General features: G+C 31.9%; 1 protein-coding gene across 2 annotated transcripts in view; it reads left to right on the forward strand.

Moving 5' to 3' along the window:
• The window catches only part of LOC148281518 (UNC93-like protein), a 226,336-nt gene that overhangs the window by 50,724 nt on the left and 148,179 nt on the right, over positions 1-27,433 (forward strand). For both annotated transcript variants that reach the window (XM_088226600.1, XM_088226599.1), the window contains exon 2: positions 17,903-18,167. In XM_088226600.1, coding sequence (XP_088082726.1) covers positions 17,914-18,167 — 254 coding nt within the window. In that variant the 5' untranslated portion in view covers positions 17,903-17,913. The remainder of the gene's footprint in view (positions 1-17,902; positions 18,168-27,433) is intronic.

Genomic DNA, 27,433 nt, shown 5'->3' on the forward strand with positions numbered 1-27,433 from the left:
AACTGTCGTCAAGCAGAGGCGATATGGTTGGCTAAGTCATATACTGCGGATGCCCCCTGAGAGCATTGACCACGCTTGTTTACTTTACAAGGCATCAGGTTCTCGACGTCTTAGGCGTCCACTACTGACTGTTTGTCTGTAGTTTATTTAATTTTAATTATTTATTTGTACGCCCAATGGGCATTTTAAGGACATGTCTGTACATAAAAAAAATATTTTAAAAAAGAAGAAAGACACAACGATGTATAGTAGACTTGGTGGAAGTGGAAGCGGGAGAGAGGTGTTCATAATTGAATTTCATTCAACAATTTTATGAAAGAAGACAACTTGTTATATTTGTTGGCCGACCTGTTCTTAGGTCAGCCAACAAACATACCATTCTCAATTTCATAGGAGAATGATAACCATAGTTAGTACTATGGTTATCGGTATGAAAAAGTTAATTTTGTCTGAGGTTTTTAGGTGGGATATTTAATTTTATTGAGCTCAGTAGTTCAAGCGCATTGTTAAGAATTTTAAACAGGACAATAAGGTCAAATTTATTTTGACTGTCTTGAAGAGAAGATTTATTTAAGAACTTCGGGACAAGAACCTGACTAGGGAGGACGCAAAGCAGTTGGTAGCCGATAGAGATACATGGAGGCTCTTTGTGGGTACCATATGCTCCATATAAGAAGCTGACATGGAGTTATGATGATATATTACGTTAACGGTGCCTTTATTTTTTGTAAGCGTGATAAATACATTTTTGTTCTTCGGCCGCTCAGTACGATTATTTATTGTATACTTTAACAATCTTTTGATTTTTAGAGAAAAAAAAACCAAACTTGTATTTTACTAGAAGTCTTAATATCGATAGCGCATATAAAAGCGGAATGTACAGCATTAACAAGATGGGCTCATTGTGTGTGAGACGCGCGAGCGGGGAATGTCGACCCGGCCCCAGCAGCCTTACCGCGCACGTCATGAGCGTGGACCGCGTCTATCATTTCGATGCAACTGGCATATTTTATTAAATAAAAAATATTTGAAATGCTACGAAGCATTTTTTATTGAGTTTCGACATGCAAAATAGGCGGAACAATTTTTCATTATCATAATTCCCTTATTTACATACAAAATACGCGAGATAAAAGTGTTTTCTACAGCCGCGAGAGCGTTTGGAATATCACTACTGATGGTCCATATCCATTTCGTTATACTACAAAAGCCATCAGTCTTGCGTTTCAGGTGCAATTCCAGGGAATTAAGGAAAAATACTTTTCAATAAATATTTTATACTTAAATTTATTTCAACAGAGAAGGAAAACATTTTTGAGAAGGGAATATGGAAGTCAAGGCATTTACAGGGCTTATGATCTGTCATTGGCTGGTTTATGTGGCACTTTACGCACTGGGTAATATTCACCATTCTGCCCAAGTTTGAACATCCACATTTCCTCAACTCTTCCATCTGTTGACTTTTGTGAAGTAAAAGAGCTGAAACCTTTATCACGTGGGTGAGATTCATCCGGCTGAACCAAATCACCTACTAGGCAACGCTTGAAAACAATTTTCCAATTTTTATACTACAACATGATGAATCTCACCCACGTGATAAAGGTTTCAGCTCTTTTGCTTCACAAAAATCAACAGATGGAAGAGTTTAGGAAAAATATGGATGTTCAAACATGGGCACAATGGGGAAGGTTACCCAGTGAGTAAAGTGGCCACTTAAACCAGCCAATGACAGGTCATAAGCCCTGTAAATGCCTAGACTTCCATATTCCCATCTCAAAAATGTTTTCCCTCTCTGTTGAAATAAATTTAAATATGAATAACTCCCTAGGGCGGAAATCCAGCCAGTCTTCAAGCATTTGGACATACTCAAACATTGTTTAAATATTTTATGTTCATCTAATCTAGGGTCGAGCCCGAGAACTCTCGGTCGGTAAGCAAATACGATAAGCTGTAGACCACGAGACTCAGGAACTAATGAAATTTTATCTTTCTAGTTCTGACAATAAAATGTAATTGTAAACTTCTTTCAAGGTCATCTTAAATTAAAAATATCTTTAATAACACCTTATTGCAGTACATAACCAGTTTGATATGAATTAATTCAATGTATAAAAAAATATTGGATTCAAGGTTGTTGAAAAGTCAACGCCTTGTTATCTCATACTTTTGATTGTCGAGAGTGATAAAGCATTCAAAATAATAATATGTTAAAAGCATAAAGTAAATACATATTTATAAAAAAAAACAGTGATGCAGAACAGTTTTGAGAAGAAAATATGGCAGTCAAACTATTTACAGGGAGAAAACATACAGTCCTGTGTAGGGATAAAACCAGAACTCCGGACGAGTGTTTTCTAACTGTTGGAAGAATTATAGAAATAAAAATGTTTAAACATAGGCAGAGTGGTGATTGTTACATAGTTGGTTTATGAACCATCTGTCATCACAAACATTTTCTGTGGTCGAAATATCCTTTCGAAACATATATTGTTATATTATATCAGCATACTATAAATACAGTGACCCAATTGAACCCTATCTGGACCAGTTAGAGAAAATTTTAATTGCCTTATCAGGGAATTCTATAATTTTCGGTGCCGATGTCAATGCAGAGTCAGCCATTTGGAGCCCTAGAGTCGGCATGGACCTTAAGTCAAAGCGAGGAGAGGATTGTGAGGATTTCATATCCCGATTCGACCTAAATGTTTTAAATGGTCCGTCTTGTCCTCCTACTACTCTGGTATATGGAAATCTTCGCTCAAAGTTCTCCGATTGGGCTGTGCATGATGGAGTATCTTGCAGTGATCACAACCTAATCACTTTTGATTATTGTGACGTTTCTCATTCTTTTACAACACCAATCCCATCGTGTTTTCGATCAGAAACTGAAAGTTGGTCCAACTTTGACGCTTAATTCACGAATCAAATGGATCGAATAGCTAGAATGGACATTGGAATTTAGGAAGTGGCGTCTTGTATAACTCAAGCGATAATTGATTGTGCAGATAATGCGCTAGGACAAACTTCCCTTCCTCCTTTGACTCACCACAGATGGTGGAATTCCAATCTTTCGGCATTAAAAACACTTTCAAATCGTGCACGAAGAGCTCTCGGTAGGGGTCGCAAAACTGGTTGTAATCCTTTAACATTGTCTTTACTACATGCTAATTTTAGAATGGCAGACAATCAATACAAAACTGCAATAGATAAAACCAAAAGACTATGTTAGCGCCACCTAGTAAATCAACTTTCAAAATCTGATCCCTGGGGTCCTCTATACAAATTTATTTCCTCTAATAATTTGCAAGATAAGCCCATTACTGGTATTAAACATCCTTTGACCGGTGTCATTACACTCACTGCCGTAGACACGGCTTCAGCTCTGCTTGATGCAATTATCCCTTCTGATGACATAGCTTCAGATTCTCTTCATCATGCACAGATTAGAGAACATGCATTAACAATTCCACTAACTTCATCGTCACCACCTATCTCTTCATTAGAAGTTGGAAAAATCGTCTCCAATCTCAATCTTAATAAAGCATCTAGTCTAGATCGAATTGATCCCGCGCTTGTAAAAAGGTGCTTGTCTTTGAGCTCATTTGAACTCCTTACCATGTTTAATATTTTCCTTTCCGAAGATGTCTTCCCAGATTTCTGGAAAACAGGATTGATTCAAAATATCCCTAAGCGCTGCAATCGGCCAAGTACTGATCCTAAAGCGTACAGACCAATCACTTTATTGCCTATTCTGGGAAAAATACTGGAACGGCTAATATGTAACAGATTTGAGTCTCACTTAAATGTAACTCAACCGATAAACGCTAAGCAATTTGGGTTCAGATCCAATATTTCTACCGAAGGTGCTATAATTTCGAAAAGCAATTTTGTTAATAACACAAACAAAAAATATGTTCTCATTATTTTACTTGATATCTCAGGTGCCTTCGACCATGCTTGGTGGCCGATGATTCTTTCCAAGTTACGACTTCGACAAATACCTGCAAACTTATTTAAAATTATGATTAGCTGTTTTTTAAATCGAAACGTTGTATATTCCGGTGGTAGTACACTTTTATCTCGTTAGATTTCATGTCGCTGTCCTCAAGGCTCTGTTTTGGGACCACTTTTGATGATTTTCTCGAACTTCCCCTTCCTTCATCATGTATGATTCAGGTTTTTGCCGACGATGAATGTATTTTGACTGAGGGTAATAGCCGCAGATCTCTGGAGGGTGACGCAGCTAATGCATTAATAAAAGTATCCGATTGGGGTATTCGAAATAAATTAAGTTTTGCTCCTCAAAAAACTCAATTCTCACTTTTAAAAGGTAATTTTGTGTGTCCTCCTTCAATTGAATTCCTGAGTACTTCTATTTGAGCGTCAAATTCGGTTTCAAACCTTGAAGCAATCCTTAAAATTGAAATTTTTCTTACACTTTCCATGCTAGGAAAGCCGTGAATTTGGGAAAGATGGCTTTCCACAAAGTTGCACGCTTGGCCAGAGCCAGCTGGAGATCATCTTTTGAAACTTTAACGGTCTATTATAAATCCATTTTCCTAGGCATCGTATGCTATGCAGCAGGCTGTTGGGCACACCGATGTGAGTTGCAATATTTCAGGCGAATTATTTTAAGCGGACAAAGGCAACCTCTTCTGGCTCTTTCTAGAGCATATAGGACATGCTCAACGGATGCACTTCCGATTCTAACGGGCTTGTTTTCTTTAGATCTGGAGGTTCAGTGACGATCTGCAAATTTTCACCTAAAAAAAAGCGTTCCTCTGTTATTGGTGGCGTCCATGTACTCCCAACTGAAGGAATGTCTCAATCGAATATTAAAAAAATGACTTTAAATGCTCTTATTAATGCTTGGCAATCGCGATGGGAATCTTCCCCTTCAGGGAGGGTTACATTTCGTTTTTTTTCCTTCAATCCATCAGCGCTTAGAATCTTCTTGGGTTATCCCCGATCACTGGACTACGCAGTTTTTATCAGGTCGTGGTAAATTTAGTGAAAAATTATTTGTTTTTAATATTTTTGACTCCCCTTCGTGCTGCTGCGGATATCCTAACCAATCTTTTGAACACATCTTGTGGTCTTGTCCCTTTCCCCTTCTTTATGATTACCGAATGAAGCTTCTCGCTACTATCCGTGGCCCCGTTATAGGTCCTGTCGGATATACAGATCTGGTGGCTTCTTAAAAGAATTTCAAGGCTTTTAAAAAGTTTTGTAATCATTTCAGCGAATTGATCATGTCAAATCAATTTAATTCCAGTCAGTGAAGAATTCACTTCCCTCTCTTTTCAATCCAATGAAGTACATATTATGTACTTCCGGATTACTTTCTTTCAGCACAAAGATGCTAAGGCTAACCGATTTCAGAGAGCTCCTTCGGGCAGCTTTTCTCGTTTGACAACGAGCAAATTTTCCGTGTATGTGGGCACTGCCAAGGAGACTTATGTCCTCAAATGCGGTGTGCGGTATGTGGTGGGCAAGCTGTTTCATAGTTGGTAAAATGACCACTTAAACTAGCCAATAACAGGTCAAAAGGCCTGTAAATACCAAGACTTCAATATTGCTTTCTCTAAACTATTTGTAATGTGTCATTTTTTCCCGTTAATTACACTAACACTATTTCTACAGATTTGTATGTAAAATGACTTCTTGAATCCAAATGTAATCTTTGTTTTCCCCCTTCACCCGCTGTTTTTGGAAGAGAATCTCCCCCTTCTTTTTATCATTTTTCGGTAACTATTTTATGGCTAAGAACTTGAAAAGGTGAAAAATATTATTTAGTAAATTCATAATTTATGTTTCAGAACTTTTACCTTTCTGCCCTCTCAAAAAAAATTAAAGGCCAAAATAATCCGTTTCATCCCTCCAAACTATAGTAATAAAATTAGGTAGCGGGGGTCTCCACCAAAAACTGTGGGTGAGGGGGAAAACGGGGGTTATATTCGGATTTAGGAGATAGCTTTACATAAAAACCAGCTGAAACGGTGTCAGGGTCGATTTTCATGCAGACCAGAGTTAACCTTTAAAGCAATTAAATCCAATTTGAAATTAACATAATAAACTTAAAATAATTTTATTAATTTTAGCTCTACATTAATCAACGTATATAAAAAAACGCTTTCGTTCCTCTTAACCTTACAATCTTGCACTTAAAAAGGATTAGCAACATGGCACGGCGTCAGGACATTGTTCAACAAAAGGTATGCCCTTGTACTATTATATAAATATTATTATTGCGTTGCACCGTTGTAGCTAAACTATGACGCTGCTAGTGCAAGTCGACTTGTGCCCCTTTTCCATATTACAAATTAGATGAAAAAATATTAGTTAGAAAGCACAACTCAAATTAGGTCTTTTTTGGCTCTTCATTGCAAATATCGAAGTTCCAAATATAAAATTGCGTTTTTATTGTCAAAATTTAGAATACATAAAGTAGTGCTATTTTTTTTGCGTTCTTTTGAATGGAATTTCAAATGGTAGTAACAACTCAAAATAGCAAAAAACCGACTTGTGTCCCTTTTCCGTGACAGAATTAACCATTAAAATTATTTAAACTAATAATTTTAGGTTTTTTAAAAACGTTTTCGTTTTTATAATCCTTGCAATCTTGCACTTAATAAGCATAAAAATAACATGTACAACACAATTAATCTTATTATTTCATAACGAACTGGTATACTATAGAACATCTAATTTAATGTACAGTAGCCAAATGCGTTTATCACTATTTTACAACATATATTAAAATTACAATAATTTTGGCAAAATTTATTAATAAATACGTATTTCATACAAGTTAAATGAGGCTTTCGTATAGGCATACAAATATGTTCTTGAGAGTCTGATTTATAAACGTGTAGAACATGTTCAAATTGAATCGGGTTGCGGTACCGTGACTAGTGTCTCGGCTCAAAGGTCCGTGATTCGAATTCCACTCTACCCTAACTTGATTCCCATTTTCTAATAGTGCGTTATTTACAACTCGTTGAAAATGGCCTTCAAAATTAAATATTAATTTAAATCATAGTAACGCAAATATTTCCTTAAAAAACGATTTTTAACGTTTTTGTTGTAAGGGTTTTTTTGCATCAATAAATTACGTCATTTTTTTAAAGACGGTTATATTTTATGCTTCAAGCTAGTTTGCATGATGCTGAATAAATTTATCAAAACTTGTTTGATATTACATTGTTTAAAAACTTGTATTGGTAAGGAGACTGGCTTAGAAAAAGTTTAGTTTTTTTTATTTTATAAATATGCCCGTTCACAAATGCTTTTTTTTTCATAGTATCTTGTTTGGTTTTTTTTTACAAAAACACCTTTTTTTCTTACCTTGTTTTTTGTTACGCTAGTTTTGTTGTTCTTATTGAATAAAAAAAGTTCTTAACCCTTTTTTTTCTTTATATTTTTTAATAATTTATTTACTATTTGCTTGACATTTTGTCACAATTTTAAACCATTATAAAGACAGATTTCAAGAAACAAAAAAACGGAACATATTTATTTGTTGTAAGAAAATACAGAAATCTAATGATTCACATACCTTCAGATTAGTCATAGGGCCCTTTGAGTCATCACGTGCCGCAGGTGCAGAGGTGCCAGGTCAAAAACAGTTTATCGAGAGGAAACGTGGTCTAACTTTTCTTTATTTAAACGTATTACAGTATTTGCTCCCTGGATTATGGCACTAGTGCAAAAATATTACACATTAGATATTTACCACTAACGTGTTCTAGAGCTAGGACCATCTGAAAACCTTAATAATTTATTTTTTTTAAAAGCATAACTTGCCGACATAGGAAATTTCTTTGTGATTCTTTTTCTTTAAAAAAAAAAAATGGGCCGCAGAAAATAGCAATACAAGACCTTTATTTTACTTAAGCATAATCAGCCAGTTGTTTTTTTTTAACAGTATTAGTGGAGGCATTTTAAATGAGAGTCGGAAAAATTATTTAAATACTTCATTCATTAAATCCCTCTTGACCGTATATTCTCTTAATGGAATGATTATGGCACGTATTGTGAGTATTTCTTGCTAACATTTTAAATGGTTTGCAGCATTCATCATTTGTTCATGTAAAAGAAAACTATTGTTACTAAGCCTTTTCAGCAAAAACAAGCAAAAAAATTTGCTTCAGGAAGTATGTTTACTCTAGAATATTTAATGGTCCCAAGACCGACAGCGCAAAAGCGTTAGACTAGCCAACTTATCTTTATCTGACAACAAATTATACAGATTCTCTGCAGTTGGTGTCCCAATGCAGTGTCCTATGCACTCTTATGTGCTGAAAGGGAATAATAATTCAAACGAAGAAAGCTAGAATCAGTAACTTAAATCATTTTACAAAAGAAATTGATTTTTTTTAATAAGAAATATTGCAGTCCAGACATTTGCTGGGTCGGGTCTATGACTCGTCAATTGATAGGATATTGGTATGCTTCCAAACACTTTTTTCAAAACATCAGAAGTATGATTTCAAACAACGTTTGCAAATCAACTCATGATTTTTTGTATATATAGTTGATAAACTACAGAATGACATCATAACCAAAAAAATTTTTTTTGGAGGTTGCTATCTTTGTTTCCAATGCCCTTAAATGTCTTAATCGGGTATAAAAAAAATAAATTTTTAACGCTCTTTTTGATGCCAAAACTATCAATTGACGAGTCATAGACCCGACCCAGCAAATGTCTGGACTGCAATATTTCTTATTAAAAAAAATCAATTTCTTTTGTAAAATGATTTAAGTTACTGATTCTAGCTTTCTTCGTTTGAATTATTATTCCCTTTCAGCACATAAGAGTGCATAGGACACTGCATTGGGACACCAACTGCAGAGAATCTGTATAATTTGTTGTCAGATAAAGATAAGTTGGCTAGTCTAACGCTTTTGCGCTGTCGGTCTTGGGACCATTAAATATTCTAGAGTAAACATACTTCCTGAAGCAAATTTTTTTGCTTGTTTTTGCTGAAAAGGCTTAGTAACAATAGTTTTCTTTTACATGAACAAATGATGAATGCTGCAAACCATTTAAAATGTTAGCAAGAAATACTCACAATACGTGCCATAATCATTCCATTAAGAGAATATACGGTCAAGAGGGATTTAATGAATGAAGTATTTAAATAATTTTTCCGACTCTCATTTAAAATGCCTCCACTAATACTGTTAAAAAAAAACAACTGGCTGATTATGCTTAAGTAAAATAAAGGTCTTGTATTGCTATTTTCTGCGGCCCATTTTTTTTTTTTAAAGAAAAAGAATCACAAAGAAATTTCCTATGTCGGCAAGTTATGCTTTTAAAAAAAATAAATTATTAAGGTTTTCAGATGGTCCTAGCTCTAGAACACGTTAGTGGTAAATATCTAATGTGTAATATTTTTGCACTAGTGCCATAATCCAGGGAGCAAATACTGTAATACGTTTAAATAAAGAAAAGTTAGACCACGTTTCCTCTCGATAAACTGTTTTTGACCTGGCACCTCTGCACCTGCGGCACGTGATGACTCAAAGGGCCCTATGACTAATCTGAAGGTATGTGAATCATTAGATTTCTGTATTTTCTTACAACAAATAAATATGTTCCGTTTTTTTGTTTCTTGAAATCTGTCTTTATAATGGTTTAAAATTGTGACAAAATGTCAAGCAAATAGTAAATAAATTATTAAAAAATATAAAGAAAAAAAAGGGTTAAGAACTTTTTTTATTCAATAAGAACAACAAAACTAGCGTAACAAAAAACAAGGTAAGAAAAAAAGGTGTTTTTGTAAAAAAAAACCAAACAAGATACTATGAAAAAAAAAGCATTTGTGAACGGGCATATTTATAAAATAAAAAAAACTAAACTTTTTCTAAGCCAGTCTCCTTACCAATACAAGTTTTTAAACAATGTAATATCAAACAAGTTTTGATAAATTTATTCAGCATCATGCAAACTAGCTTGAAGCATAAAATATAACCGTCTTTAAAAAAATGACGTAATTTATTGATGCAAAAAAACCCTTACAACAAAAACGTTAAAAATCGTTTTTTAAGGAAATATTTGCGTTACTATGATTTAAATTAATATTTAATTTTGAAGGCCATTTTCAACGAGTTGTAAATAACGCACTATTAGAAAATGGGAATCAAGTTAGGGTAGAGTGGAATTCGAATCACGGACCTTTGAGCCGAGACACTAGTCACGGTACCGCAACCCGATTCAATTTGAACATGTTCTACACGTTTATAAATCAGACTCTCAAGAACATATTTGTATGCCTATACGAAAGCCTCATTTAACTTGTATGAAATACGTATTTATTAATAAATTTTGCCAAAATTATTGTAATTTTAATATATGTTGTAAAATAGTGATAAACGCATTTGGCTACTGTACATTAAATTAGATGTTCTATAGTATACCAGTTCGTTATGAAATAATAAGATTAATTGTGTTGTACATGTTATTTTTATGCTTATTAAGTGCAAGATTGCAAGGATTATAAAAACGAAAACGTTTTTAAAAAACCTAAAATTATTAGTTTAAATAATTTTAATGGTTAATTCTGTCACGGAAAAGGGACACAAGTCGGTTTTTTGCTATTTTGAGTTGTTACTACCATTTGAAATTCCATTCAAAAGAACGCAAAAAAAATAGCACTACTTTATGTATTCTAAATTTTGACAATAAAAACGCAATTTTATATTTGGAACTTCGATATTTGCAATGAAGAGCCAAAAAAGACCTAATTTGAGTTGTGCTTTCTAACTAATATTTTTTCATCTAATTTGTAATATGGAAAAGGGGCACAAGTCGACTTGCACTAGCAGCGTCATAGTTTAGCTACAACGGTGCAACGCAATAATAATATTTATATAATAGTACAAGGGCATACCTTTTGTTGAACATCCATCAGCCATTTCATTCGACCAATAACCGGCTTGAGATTTGACTTTACAAAATGGCCGTGCCATACAAATATTAAGTGAGTTTTTTCAATTCATGTTTCTATTAAAGCTAATTTATTAGTGTCTTAAGGTTTAAGTTCAGTAAAAATAACGTTTCTAACATAAAGACTCTCTTTGGCATTAGTGTAGCAGTTTTTGATATTTTTCTCGAAAACACCAAAACGGGAGTTTGCTATCTTTGCTTTCAATGCCCTCATTTACTCAATAGACGGATGCCATTAATTTACAAACTTTTTTTAAACTTGAAATTCACTAAGCAACATTCATTATTAGCAAATGATTTATTTATTTATTTACATACATAGATTTATTGTACATTATTTGAGACATAAGTCCCAACTCCATGGGACTAAAAGTCCTGTATTGAGATGGGACTAGCAATTAGTTGACACATACACATGAGTATATCACTATATTTCTTCAAATCTTACATCTATTACTCACTCCCTAGGGGATGCAATCCATTTTTCCAGACCTTTAAATCCAGTCTTTGGAACTAATTCAAAATACCATATAATCAATTAGTTATGGATAATCTAATTAATAATCATTTTTGATAGGGGTAGAACAAATTTTACCAAAACTTACTAAATTAAAAGATTAAGGTTTCATGTTTTTCTTTAAAAGTTAATTAATTTTGTAACGGTGATTTTTACATTTTTTTGTCTTTTAAAATTCAAGTGTTTTTAATTTCAATCAACTTAAATATAAACTTTGAAGGTTGTCTGGAAGTCGTGAGTTATATAATGATTCTTACAATTTAGAACTAATTAACTTATAAACAGGTGTTGACCTTTAAATTATTTTTTATTTTTAAAGCATTACCTTTACGGTCAAACTTTTAATTTAATCCAAGTAAATATTTTTCGTAAATACATTGTACAGTATATTACGGTGATGGCAAAGTTGAAAGTGTATTTAGTATTTGCATGTTGATGTAGTGCGTGTCCTGACAAAGAGACGGGTCCAACTTGAAACCGGTAGACACAAAAAGTTGGAAAGAGGTTAAATACTTAACATAACATTAATGTTTTTTTTTTTAATCTTAGTTTTTTCTGATTTAAAAAACTTATACTTACATATAAGTTATTTATTTAAAAAATACTTGGTACACTTCCCCTTTTTATTTTGACCAATTAGTACTTTCACCCTGTCTGAACCAGTCTGGACCAGTCTGAAGATGCCCATTAGAGGGTGAAAGCGCTTATTGGTCAAAATAAATAAGTGGAAGTGTACCGAGTATTTTTTTAACAATAATTTCTATGTAAATATAAGTTATTACATCATTACAATGGAATTCCATCAAGAATTGTCCATAAATAATTTAAATGAAAAAAATCGTTTTTTCTATTTTTTTAAGCCAATTAACAGGCTTTTAAATGCCGTAATACATTGGCATTAAAAGTATATAAAACATTGAATTAGCTTTATATATACAAACTTCAAATCTATTTAAAAGTATAATTGATGAAGGTATGGTATGATTAAGATTTAGATTTCTGATTGACAAACATAAAAAGTGTGTCATATCAAATCAGGAATGATATCGCCGTTTGGTTCTTGAATGCTTCTCTTTGCTGTAGGAACTAATCGACAGTAATGTTAAGTGAGATTGTGTTAACTGTCCTGAGGATCCTTGGCAGAGGGGAAAATAATTCGACGTTGGTTTTAAATTACCCACAGCAAAGACAGCTTTGGTACGCAAGATACGGTGAAGTACATTAAGGTTAACCTGAGCAAGGATGTCATGGGCGTCTTTATAGTTAGATATTATTATGAGCAAGAATATTAAACTAGACTATTCCTTTCTGAATTCCAAACTAAAAAAAGTATTCTTGACGATCATAATAGTTAATTATTGATGTATTTAATCTATTTCTAAATGATAACAGTTTAAAATTTACAAAATTTTGTAAGTCGTAGAACTTAATAAAATAAATTGGAAAATGAAAATTGTATGAGACATGAAAATTTTTAATGATTTGAAAAATTTTCATTTATATTATACTTTGTATATGACCACCTCACTCAGCACAATCCATGTAAAGGATTTTTTTTTACATGATTTATTTTATGCTTATGTTTTCAATATTGTATAATATAAACATTCATTTTATGCCATGTCTTTCTCGGTCTTCCTCTATTTCTGCATCCATCAACATTCGCATTGTAAATAGTCTTAGCTGTTCTCTCGCTGTCCATTCGTTCTACATGTCCAAACCAGCGCAGAGCTCCTTTCTTGATTTTGTCGATAATGCTTGTCTCAGCCTTACATAATGTACGGATCTCAACATTTGCGCATCTATCGTACATAGTTTTACCACACATTCGCCTGAGAGATCGCATTTCGACAGCATTCAGCCTACTTTCATCCCTGTTTTTCCAAGTCCATACTTCGCTCCCATACATCAGGGACGGGACCAGGACTCCGTTGTGAACTGCCAATTTTGCCTCTTGTGACAAGCATTTATTTGCCAAGGTCGATTTAAGTGCACCGTTCACTCTGTTCCCGGCACTCACCCTCCTTTCAATATCTTTCTCAGTCATTCCATCCCTAGTAAACATACTTCCCAGATACACAAATTCCTCTACTTATTTTAGTATAACTCCATTCACAGAGATTTCACATTTAGTCATACTTTCATTTCTTTCAAAAACCATCACATTCGATTTATCGATATTCATCAGCAAATCGCTTTTCTTGCATACATCGTAGACCTTTGTTACCAAGAATTGCAGTTCTTTTTTGTTGTTAGCAAGGAGTACAGCATCGTCAGCATACAAAAGACAATTGACATTGAAATCACCCATTTTTGCTCCCATTCTTAAACCTTTCAGTTCTTTCATGCAGTTATCGATATACACGTTGAACAGCCATGGTGGCATTACACATCCCTGCTTCACTCTTTTATGAATGTCAAACCACGATGTGTATGATCCGTTTACCCTAACACATGCTGTGCTGTCTTTATACAGAGAAGCAAAAGCACGTGTTAGATTTTTGCTTACTCCGTACTCCGATAACACCTTCCATAATTTTTCTCTGTCAACTCTATCAAACGCTTTTTGCAGATCGACAAATGCGCAGAAAAAGTTTTGGTTTTTAGCAAAAAATTTCTCTGTATTTACTGTAGGTACCTACTTAACATTTACGCATAGTAAACTTAAAGATCAACATCACTCGTCGTATTGTAAAAACGTACTAAGTGCCGCAAGTAAAAACATAATTATTTTAATGGTCGAGTTTTGCTTGAAAATAACAACATAGGATAAAATAACACGAAATACGTAATTACAGTTTTTGAAACGAGCTAAATACAGCTTTACTGCTACTAACTAAGGCTTAATTTCAAATACGCGAGATGACACATACGTAAACTTGAGGCCAACTGAACCGATGTTTCTGAGAGCCGCACTATTATACCCGTATGCAGAGACAAAACTTATATTGAGGAAAGTACATTCTATTGTCGTCACCTTCGGGTTATTCTTTGCATATGAGATAAGAATGTACATATACATATATATATATACCTACCTGTAAAAAGCCAGTAATTGCTATTGACAATAACTATTATTGAATACCAGTGCCCTTGAAGTGATTTTTTACGATAGAGGCGCTCAACAAATTATCGAAATATTTTTTTTCGGTTGGTATGGATAGAAATACGAGTATATAATAATATTGGAGCTTTACTAGAAATTTGGTATCAAAGACGCTACTGCCGCAATGGTCGCTTTCTTTGGATAATATCGTGCATAGATCAAATAAACACAATCGAAAGTTTGATATCAATTATAGTAAGTATTTAGTTCAAATTGAACATGTACTAACATACTATTATTTTTGTTTTTCGGTTACATTTGTTAATTGTGAGAATATGCGGGAGAAGGAATTTCGATAAATATGTATTTTAAAATTGTTTTTCTGTCACCATCTTGCACATGCTTCCACAATGCTGTGAGAAAACCGCCACTGCTTGTTTGGCCTTTTATACCTGACTGAAGTTTCTATTGAAATACGATAGACACCTGTTGGATTATTTGACAGTACTCGTATTTGATAGCTTCTATACTTTTACACCAAGCTATACTTTTACACTCCAGTAAATCTTGCAAAATGCCGATTCAATATTATACGTAGTGACCGTCAATTTCATCTCTGTACGGACGAACGAAGAATACTTTCCTGTATCTGAAAAAGAACGAGAATCCTCGACGTGTTTTTAACTCGATGGCTGCTCTCAGGTGAAAATCCTGAAATGAGAAATAGAGTGGAGGTCCGTCATGCATATGATCTCGGGTTTGATTCCTGGTATGGTGGAGATAAAATATTCGTGTTCTACTGAAGTATTTCATTGTAGCTGAACTGGCACCTGAAGCGTTAGTCTGATCTCCTTACCTTCCTATGACAGATGATAGAGATAAACATCTTGTAAATAAGGATCTAGTGCCCTATGCACTACCGGGTATGGATAGGGTTTGATGATAATGATGCTGATTGGTACATTTTTGTTTTTACTTAAGTGTTTGTAAAATATTATTTATTAATTAGAGAGTTTTAATTAATGATAAAATATTTTTAATATGGATTAAATATTTATAATATTTAAAAAAAATAATTTAAGTATGATAGCGTACTGATTAAAAACTTTTTTTTGTGCAATCAATACACAGTAAATAATAATAAATGTCCTTTTTATATGTGAATTTTGTTCTTAAATTATTAATATTGTAATCTCACAGCAAGCACAAGAGGTTGCTTCTATTTTGGTGTGATATTTCGTTTTGTTTTTTATTTCTGTACTTTTGCTTTATTATGTTTTTCTTTTTGTTAACATGTTGTAACTTTATGTTATTATCAATAAAAAAATTAAAAACTAAATAAAAATAAATAAACTTGATATAAAGTCACGCCTATGAATAAAGGCAGAATGCGGATGAGAATACCATCTTAATTATAGTGGTATAATAGGGATGGTATTTCTATCCTTATTCTACCACTATGCCTCGGCGTAATTTTATACTTGGTTTATTAGTAAGGCTTTTTAAGTTTATTTTTTTCCACTTTTATTCAATGAAAAATGTTACACTGTTAACATATTAAAATTGAATAATTAGGATAAGTTAATTAATCATTCAACATATAAAATAATTTAAAAAATACGCTAAATATGAAAAATGCTACACTATGTAAATGACCACTTAAATAAGATTATGACAAGTCGGTATCCCTGTACTGTAAATGCTGAGACTTTCATAAATCTTTTGCAATTGGGTTCTCCCAATTGTAAACATTTAAACAAAAAAAATACTCTATAAATATAAGAAAATACATGTTTTGAGTATATTTTTTTATGTTTACCAATTCGGAGACGTACTCGTTTCTTCGTAAGAACGCTGTATTACAAAAACATGCAAATCTCACTGTACACCTCTACCATTGTAGTGTCCTATCAGAACGTTGGCTTAGTATTTTTTTTGCTACTATAGTGAAGATGCAAAGATTTTGGTGTAACTAGTGTCCTGACAAAAAGACGGGTTCGTTTCGAAACTGGTAAGCATGGAAAAGTCGATAAGTGGTTGGATTCAAATATTTAATTACATTTGTCAAAACGTTTTGTGACAAAGTTACTCTTTTAAATAGTTTATTTATATCTTTATTTATATAATTCCTCTGTACGTCTAATGTCACCGAACTCCTCCTAAACGGCTTAACCGATTTACGTGTGGTTTTCAGATAAATTTAGATTCGTAGATATTAAAATCGCCAATCTAATGTGTAAATAAGACGTAATAATATAAATGTTTTATTCATCAATCTACCAGGGTTGCGTTCGAGGAGAATGCATTTACAAAAAAATGGAAAGATGTTGTTTTTTTGTGTATAAATAAAGTTTGTTTTTGAATGTTTATAAACGGCATTTGCTTTTTATGGATTCCAATCAGATTATTTTCTTAAATTCCTTATATTTTTTTTCTCATTTATTTATTTTTACTGGATGTTTGGTAATACTTAAATAATATTAAATTCAATACATTTTCAAAAATTGTATTGTATAAGTACACCACTCTGTTGGTGAGAAGACCGAAGTTTGACGTTTGCAAAAAGAATGCCATATTTGGAAAAATATTTATTTTATGTTTTGGAATTCAACCATAAACAAGTACCTAGGTACCTACTTGAATTCAATATTAACAATTTTTTGTTTTGGAATTTAATCACAAACAATTACCTAGGTACGTACTTATCAATTAAACGACTTTTTCCAAGGTAATAGCAGGCAAGCTAACGTTCGGGCAGGACAACGTCTGTCAGGTCCACTAGTTTTCATATAAAGATACATATTACAAAAAAATATACCTTATTCTATGAAGCCAAAAGCCCTGTGTGGAATCATACATATTTTTAAAGAATACTCTAAAATTAAAAATGTTACATAAACATAAATTTTAATAAACATCTGAACAACACGCTTAATAGTACTACTCGTACATATAAATCTATGCAATGTCTCACAACAGTCTCCTGCAATGGTCTCTTCCCTTAAACAACATCCAAACTTGTTTTACAATTATTATGGATAACTTATATAGCACCATTTTTGTAATATTATACCTATAGGGCGCTGTACAAAGTGATTATTTAATTTTAACGTTTGAATTTAAGAAAAACAAAATTTCTCTTCTGAAATTGGTTTTCGTTTTGGAGAACTGAATAATATGATCATCCAGAATACTGAACGCTCTTAAGGTCACAAAAGAGAAATTTCTCTGAGCGAAAGTCTTACTTGTTTATGGTATTAAATAATTCAAATTACAGAAACATTTTGTACGAGCATTCTGCTGGGATCTCTTCTTGTAACCGTGACTCCGATGTGTCAGTGACTCTTTTAAAAATAAAATTACATGTATTGTTTTCTTTTTGTTTTAGATTGATTAAAAATGCCTAAAACCATGATCAAAATAGTGGCGGCTAAGAAACAGCAAGAAGGTTTCGATGAAGGGGAAAAATTCCACTTGTACAAGAACTTGGTCATTATATCCTTCGCATTCATGATCCATTTCACAGCGTTTCATGGGACTGCCAACCTTCAAAGCTCCATTAACTCCAGCCAATCTCTTGGGGCCTTAACTTTAGCGGCCATCTATGGCTCACTCCTACTCTCCAACATTCTATTTCCAGTAATGGTGATTGGGTAAGAAAATTATTCCAACAAAGCTATATTTCATATTTGTCAACAAAAGTAACCCAATTTTATGTACGCATTGCAACCCGTTTAAATAGAGTGTCACGTTTATGTAAAGGCTTTTATATGAACGCAATGAATAATAGGTTTTTTAATCATTCAAATTTATGTCAATAAAATTTATTATAAGTCATCATCATCATCATTCCCTTTTCACATGTAATAGAAAAATCGCAGTTGTACCTTGATCATTTTTGTTTCATGAAAGTTCAGTCTTACGCTTCAGGTACCAGTCTAGAAATATTCTAGTATAAAAATACCTTTTTCAATAAATATTTATTGTCAATTTTTATTGTAAGAGGCAAAAAAAATACAATATTAAAACAGAATACAGTTTTAAAAATGAGCTGACCACACGACAAATTACTTATTATCGTTTTGCAAACGATTCACCAGTCCTGAAGATGACTGGTCAATTAATTTAAAATCAAACTTAGCCAAAAACAAAAAACATTTTGAGCATAACTTTTAGAACACCTGTTTTTAAAAAAAAAACATTGAAATTCAACATATAAAGTAGCAATTTCAATCAAATTATTAGGAGTGTAAGAGTATAAAGCATGACCAACATTTTGTAAGAACAGACTTTTGTAATAAACTGTTGCCAAGAAAATTTGTTCCAAACTTGTGAATTTAAGTTAAGAGTGCAGAAAGACATGAATTTAAGTTAAGAGTGCAGAAATACATGTTGAGAAATACACTCACAATACTCGAGCGAATATCTCAACATCTAAGGATAATTGACTTTCATTTCAATTTATTCGCTGCTTTTATTAAAATGCATATATTATTGCCGCTATTGGGAAACTTTTCTAAATAACTTCGGAAAACGTCTACTGTCTGGCTTATATTTCTCTAGAATGGAAGGAGGTAGAAACCAGAACAACAAGGGCTTCGAATTATTGTAAAGTCAAACGGTTTACGGATATCATCAAACCCTGAACACAATGGTGCACAGGGCACTGCATTGATAAATAAAATGCATCGTATCTAGATCACACGTGTCAATCCATGGACAGTAAAATAATTCAGTAAAAGCACTCCCTCCAAATACCTGAAAATCATTTGAAAGACCAAGAGTCTTCCTTTCGGTTTTAATTTCAATTTCATTTCATAAGCCTTGTTTTAAAATTTTATGACGGATTTACAATGCAAAACCACTGAAATACTTCAGTGTAAAACCACGTTTACAACAAAAATTTCATGCCGATCTTCACAAAAATCGAACCCGGGACCTTATGTATGTTAGGTAAATACGCCAACCACTACGCATTGGTCTTCCAATTGATTTTCTACGTGCTTAAAAAAATTTTCAACAATAATCGAGTTAGGTCCTTTCCAAAACTTCAAATAATTTTTTTCTCACCCTGCATATATACGTATTAAAACTAAAAAAAAATTAATGACTTATTTAAAATAACTGGATGGTTGCAAGATATTGTCGATTTTCAATAAAATCGCAAATGTATAAATAATAATGCATAAATAATTATGTGCATTTAAAAGTTATAAACAAAACAAGTCTTTTTATAAAATTGATGTTTTTTGTTGATATTTCTTGTTAAAACTCCATAAGTTAATTAGTTGACATACCTATAGATGAATGAATTTGATTTCATCTATAGGTATGTAAACTTCCCTGTCAAAAATTCAAAGAATTGCGCTCACTTGATCTACAAAAATGTGTATTTCCACTCTGTTGTATTTCGCCGTGTGTTCTTTTTGTTCTTTTCCCACCTTTTAAATAATAAAAGCTTAATCACAATTTCGGTCCGAAAACTCCCAAAAATGAACTGTTGAGCAAACTAGTTGTAAATATTTATGTTTTTTGTCCCCTGTTAAAATATATATTTGGTCTTATCTCCAAAATATGTTAAGAATAGTATAAAAACTGTAAACGTTGTAAACAATTCACCAGTCTTGAAGGTGCCGACTTAGGCGAAAGCGCTCGTTGGTCAAAATAATAAAAAGTAAAACTAAACCAAGAAGTTTCATTGATAAGTTCATTTATAATTTTATCATAATCATTAAAAGTATTTTTTGTTATTTTTAATCCTAAGTGTATATTTTATGAATCGGTTCTAGCTCAAACCGGTAAAAACACCCTGAAACGAGTCAAACAGAAATCTATTTCCCTTGTGTTTCCAAATGGCGCCATAACAACAGAAGAATTTACTTTTCCACCAACAGTTCTATGCTCTGATCATTTAAGATTCCACTGTTTACATGTGACATTCCCTTTTGTCTGATTAGCTACATATGAATTCTCCGACAGATAACGACTTTTTAATAATACAAAACTAGGGTAACTAAAACATGCTTTGTGTAATATTCTTTGTCATGAATACAAAACTCACCAGTTAAACTAGTTCAAAATAACGTAACTGGAATTTTAAGTTTGTAAAAATTAAGTAACTCGTTTATAAATTTATATTATTTCTTTCTTCACATAAGACTTCATGCTTGTTTTGAAATATCTTAATAAAATAAAATGTTTATTTTTTTATCTCTTTTGAAACCATATTTTTGTTTTTATTTTTCAAAGACAAGTAAATAAAGGTACACAATTTATTTATAATATTTTGAGTCTGTCGAAAAATTTGAAGACAAACTCAAAATATTGTAACCAAACCATCAGATCCATGAAAAAGTATGATACTCAATTGGAAAATTATTTTTTGGCGTTGTTTCATCTTTTCATAACAATAACCCCAATCTCTATAACAGATAGTCAAATTCACAACTTAGGTGTTTTTATACGAAACTAAGGTTTGATTTGAATTAGTCCTGAAAAAAACATATAAAATGGTCGGACTTATTGTACGAGTATCGAAACCATTTAAACACGCAGAGACATTTGAAAAACTCTACAAAACATTTGTTCGTCCCCAGCTGGAATACTGTACTCATATTTGGTCACCTTACTATAATGTAAGTATTAATAGACTAGAAAGGGTCCAACATTTTTTTTAATCAGTTCGTCAACCGGTTAAACATTAACATCTCTAATAATGCTGAAAGTATGCAGTACCATGGAATAAACTCTCTTAAAAATCAAAGAATAATGTAAGACTGTTATTTTTATTCAAATTAATAAATAATAAAAATGATTCTCCTTACTTACTTAAAAGACTTCCATTCCGTGTGTCATCTAGACCGACAAGACAAAATCTTCTGTTTTACACTGAAAACGCGTCAACAAACTATCCTTAACAATCTACAATACCTAGAATATGCGACCAATATAACAATATTTTTACCGAGGCTGATATTTTTTGTGACAATGTATGTAAATTTAAGAAAAAAAATCTAGAAATTTTGAGAGAAGCAGGTATTTAACTCTTTTATTGTATACATATTTTTTCATTTCGTTTCTTTTACATTTATTATATGGAACATAATTTGAATTATTGTATTAAATGTTAACAATTTTTTTGGTGTGTGCATGAGTTTCTTACACTAATACACAAAAAAATGGCCATATTTGTGTACATACTATTGGTTTACCTAATAAATAAATAAAGGTTTCCGCTCTTTTCCTTCACTTAAATGAACATATAGAAGAATTCAAGAAATACAAATGCGCAAACATAAGTTGAATAGTGAATGTTACACAGTGTGTAATGTGGCAAGTTAAAGCGGCCGATGACAGGTTATAAGCCCGGTAATTGCCTAGACATCCATCTAATGTGTAAGATGTGCTAGAAATAGTAGGCGCCACCATATTAACGCCTTTAAACATGTAAGGAAAAATAAAAATAATGAAAACTTTTAGGGATTCTTGTTTATTTTAATAACGATGAAAAAAATCCCTATCTTTGCAGAAAAATAATGGATAAAAATATAAATAAATGAAACACACTTATATGGTTCTGGTCTCTAGCGTTATATTCATTAACAAGTCATGTTTTTTAACAAAATGCGTATGAATGCTACTGAACTGTAACATAATTGTATTTAGAGTTATTTTTTAATTTATTTTACTTCAAAGAATTACTCACCTTTGCCTTTACTTAAAAATGGATTCTCATCTTTGGAATCTTTAGACAAGGAACCATAAACTTACCATCATATTTTTTTTTTATTCCTAATTTAATTTAATTTTTTTTTCACCACAACAGGTCAGGAAGGTCAATTACATTGGTCAATTACAAACAATCATATTTTATTTTTTGTGTTTTAACCGGGAATCGAACCCGGAACCGTCCGTGCGTAATTTAAGTGCTTTCCAGCAGCTTTTAGTATACATAAAGTTTGAATAGAACTGTTTTTTTTTTAAATGTATGTCGCATTTTCATGGAAATACCCTGGGGTACCTTCTTTTTTAGAGATTTTTTGATGGCCTAACATCGGTCATTTATTGTCACTATTCGCTGCTTTTGCGGCCTGCGAATGTTCTTTTTCCTAAATTTTCATGTTAGTTAGCGTGTAAGTTATTTTTATGAACGTTTTAAAAAAATAGAACAAGAATATCAAAATTATTCAAAATCTGTTTGGAGTACATGACGCCTTTGCACGTGGTTTTATTTGAATAACTTTTGTTTTAAGACTGTCAAATTTTATTTGATCATCCCGATTGATAGTACAATATACGCTTTTATAAAGCTAAAACAATATTATCAACGGGAAGTAAAAAGTGATATTTTGTAAAATTATGTCATAATATTACGATGTTTGAATGAATTGTGATTGAATTTAAAACTCGTTACGATATAATTAATGATGGTTGACATATTTCCGCACATAAATACCAAAATAATTTACACAAATAATGTGTGAACAGATTTCAACAAACCATTGCACCGTTGCCTGTAAGAGAGATCAGAGAAGATAGAAGCCTCTACATTATGTTTCTTAAAGTTTAATGTTCCGTCTCATATGTTTTTTCATTGCTTTACGCAGTGTAAAAAGGAATATTTATTTACCTTTTTCAGTCTTCTCCGTCTTTTTATATTATTTATAAACATTTATAGACCTTCAAATTCTCAATCTAATCAGTAGAAAAAGATAAGGAGCGTGGACATGTTATCAATTGACAAACCAGGGATGTATTAAATGCGATATGCTTAAAAATTGGGGGAACGTAATTTTCTCAATAAAAAAAAGGATTTTTTTTAACGTTAATAAACAACGTTAGTTTTTTTGTGGATCCTAATCAGAATATATCCTTAATTTTTTAATAATCTCTACCCATTTTTTTTCCTCTGGATTTTGATGATGTTTAAATAATATCAACTGACATTCGATACATTATTAAAAATCGTATTCCTACATAAAATGCAAACCTGTTGGTATAATATCAAATTTCGATACTTTAAAAAAGAATTTTATATTTCAAAATGAATTATTTTAAGGATTAGCATTCAATCAAAAACAAAAACCCAAGTACTTACTTACCAATAAAAGTTTTAAAATATATTTAACGTTTATCGAAACACTTTTTACACGCTTTCACGGCACAATCGGGGATTATGGTTTCTAGTTAAATATCTAGCTCACGTCAAAACCAGCTAGTGGTTAAAAAACGACTAAATACGCGTTGGGCATGACTCATTGTTTGGGCATGAGTTAAGTGTCTTAAGATTAGAGGGCTCAGGGTGCGTCTATGTGTATCAATAGGTCAATGATTTTATAAAAGAAAACCGAATCCGCTTCTGTGTTTACGGAAAAGTTTTATAAAGTATAGTTTTGTAACTCTACGTATTTATGCTTAATCTTAAGAAGTAACGCGGTCTGACTTTTCTTCATACAAACGTATTCCCTTATTTTCTCCCTGGATTATGGCACAAGAGCAGTAATAAAAAACTAAAAAAATACCATTGGCGTGTCCCTATTGCCATATTGATTTTATTTTTTGATAAATTGTTTATTATACGAACTAGAATAATCCGAAAACCCGTAAAATCGCACATTTTTATCTGCTATCTTTAGGCGCATGGTTTACAAATATGATAACCATTTTCGAAAAACGCAAAATAGACCAATACATAAAAAAAAATCGGATACTATATAAAAAACATAAGATAATTGGTTTAGTTTCGAGGTGCAGAAAACGGGATAGCAAAACGTCGATTTTGTCTATTCTAATAAAGGGTCTGATATGCAGCTGTCTTTTTCGCTCAGTACCAGGGTGGTATATGAAACACAGTGACGGGAAAACAATGTTCCAATACCTATTTATCAAAATTCTCCGTCTCTGCATATCCTCACAATTTATGTAATACGAAACACAAAAATAATAATATACGTTTATATGATATCTAATTTCAACTAAATATAATAATAATTGCTATCAAACTTTTGATTGTGTTCATTTAATACAATATTTGCGAGTATCTTCTAAAATCTAGCAAAAGCAATGCATTGCCGGGTTTAGCTCGCTTTGTATAAATCAACTAGGTAGGTTAATAGATATTTTTTTTAATTTCTTTTTTTATTTTTAATAAAACATATCATACGTAAGCACGATATATCACAGAAGTTTTAAAAAGAAAACTTGGAACGGTTTGTAAAAAGAAATCATTTTTGTGACAATATTTAATACAATCCAAAAAAGAGAAACAAAAGTCAGGGAAACATCTGAAAAGGAAAAAAAGCTTGATAAATAATTTATTGAACACTTAAATATTCTATGAAAACGTTTATATTCACTTTTCAATTTCGTACAATTCTATTTTCTTTAACAATATTTTAAGGATTGAATCCGATATTTTCGTCCAAAAATATGAACTTAATAAATAAACTTCTTATAAAAAATGTATTTTTACTTGAGAGCGAAAACCCAAATCGCAAGAGAATGAAAAAAATTCTCCAAAAATGAAGAAAAAACTGTTTTATTTACATGTAAAATTCAAATGGAATTTCCGTTCATCCACTTTGGGAAAAACCTTTCACTTCCGTTTTGAGATTTTAGGTCACTAGAAAAGGGTTGAGTGCCACAAAAGATAGAAGATTCTAAATCTTTCTGATAACAATGCAATTAGTGCATATCTACGCCTTTTCCTTCCGAATATTTTATTTCCGAGGAATAAATACAAATGTTGATATTCCTAAAGTAGGGAGCGGGAAATTAAGCCACCCTTAAATTTCCTAGCGTCCAAAAGTATCACTTGGACCTACAAAATATATTTTTTTTCAATTTAGACTTGATATTGTAAGTAATTACTTAAAATTCGAGTATTCAAATAAATTCTTCATTCCTAAATTGCTAGAAACCGATCCTAGGACCTCAGTTTAAGTACACAAAAACACCAGCCACTACACCACTAAACGGTCTGACAATATCAATATTTTTTTAATATACGAAATTCTGGCGTTTTGTTGATGATAAAATATTTAAATGTATTTATTTTCCAATTATTGTCTATTTTTTCAACAGTATATTGATTATTTTGATGAGTTTAGTGATACCAACTATCTTCCAGCATTGACAAAAGTATAATAAAATGTCTTTCTCGCTACGAAAAAAACCAATACATTTCGACAATAAACTAAAAAAAATAATTGGTTTTATCAAAAGAATGACGACGGACTTCAAAAATATTAATACCATAAAAAATTATGACTGTTCACTAGTTTGACCCTATCTAGAATAAGAGATTCCATTATATAGGACTCATAGTAACTATGCATAGTGTATATTGCCCTAGTGCGTAATCAACTCGAGTATAACTCAGTTATATGGTCACCGTATTACAGGGTTCATGTTAAGGACATCGAAAGAGTTCAGGATAAATTGTTGCATTTTATCAAATTTAAATCAAGTATACCTATTGAATACATAAATTACACATACTTAAATGATTATATAAGCATCCAAACATTAGAAAACAGACGAATATTAAATGACTTGCTTTTTTCGTTCAAAATAATAATATCAATGTTCAATTGTTGTGAACTTATCAATTTGATTAATGTGCGAGTGCCTGGTCGAGTTACCCGATGTAATACTTTGTTCTACTGCGGGCCATCATCGACCAATTACAGCGCAAATTCACCAGTAATGCGGATGCACGTACTCGCGAACCAATATGCTAACAACATCGATGTCTTTAACGTGATTCTTGTAAATTTTAAATATCAATGTATATGTTCCATATCAAATAGAACTAAATATTCTGTTCATATTGTATTTTATAACATTATGTACCTAGCTACTTTAAACTTTTAACTGCATTTCTTTAGCTTTTTTTTTAAACCAACTGAACTTCTAAACACAGTTGTATATTTTATAACTTTATATTGTATTTTTAAAATTAATGTTGTTTATATACTCATCTTCTTTTTTTTATACAAACTTTACATCTAAACTAGCCTAGCTTGGAACGGGGTATGTACCCTTGTTAGCTGGGCAAAGTGAATATAGAACTTTTAACTGCATTTCTTTCCCTTTTTTTTAAACCAACTGAACTTCTAAACACAGTTGTATATTTTATAACTTTATATTGTATTTTTAAAATTTATGTTGTTTATATACTCATCTTCTTTTTTTTATACAAACTTTACATCTAAACTTGCCTAGCTTGGAACGGGGTATGTACCCTTGTTAGCTGGGCAAAGTGAATATGGAATTGTATTTTGATAAAGAGTGTGAATAAATAAATAAATAAATAAACTCTGTTCTATTTTTTGTTGCTTTATTCTGTATTTTTTTAAATTTAGTTTTGTTTAAATACTTATATTTTATAAAACTTTCATGTATGTAAAAGCCTTATGGGCGTGAAAAAATAATAAAATAAATAAATAAAATATCGAGTCTGTCCCATACCGTTTTCTAAGAAAATTGGCATGGTAGCTTGGATTGAAAAGAGGTTATTATTTCTACGCTAAAATAGAGCAATCTTTTAATGTGTCTTCAGAGAAACGACGGATAGATGGACCATATTTGCATTTTCAAAATACTTAAATCTATAAGTGATGTCCCATCTCTGTTGCAAGCTATTTCTTTTTATGTTCACAACTGGGTCACCAGATTGAGACCACCAGTGTCACCAGAGAAAATTTGATATTCATCAAATCTTCTAAGAGCAACTTTTGATTTATTATGCCCCAAATTATATTTATTTCAGTGCCTGAGATATGTTTGCTTAAATAGGGAATTGTTAAGTAATAATTTAAAGCGTATTAGTAATAGATACGATAGTGTACTGTCAGTTCCAGGATGCAAAATTAAGTTCGCAAAGAGACACTCCTTACACATTGGTCCAAGATCCTTC

This window comes from Micrasema longulum, unplaced genomic scaffold (assembly GCF_059751315.1).
Source record: "Micrasema longulum isolate JH-2025_06_02 unplaced genomic scaffold, ASM5975131v1 h1tg000444l, whole genome shotgun sequence".
Lineage (NCBI taxonomy): Eukaryota > Metazoa > Arthropoda > Insecta > Trichoptera > Brachycentridae > Micrasema > Micrasema longulum.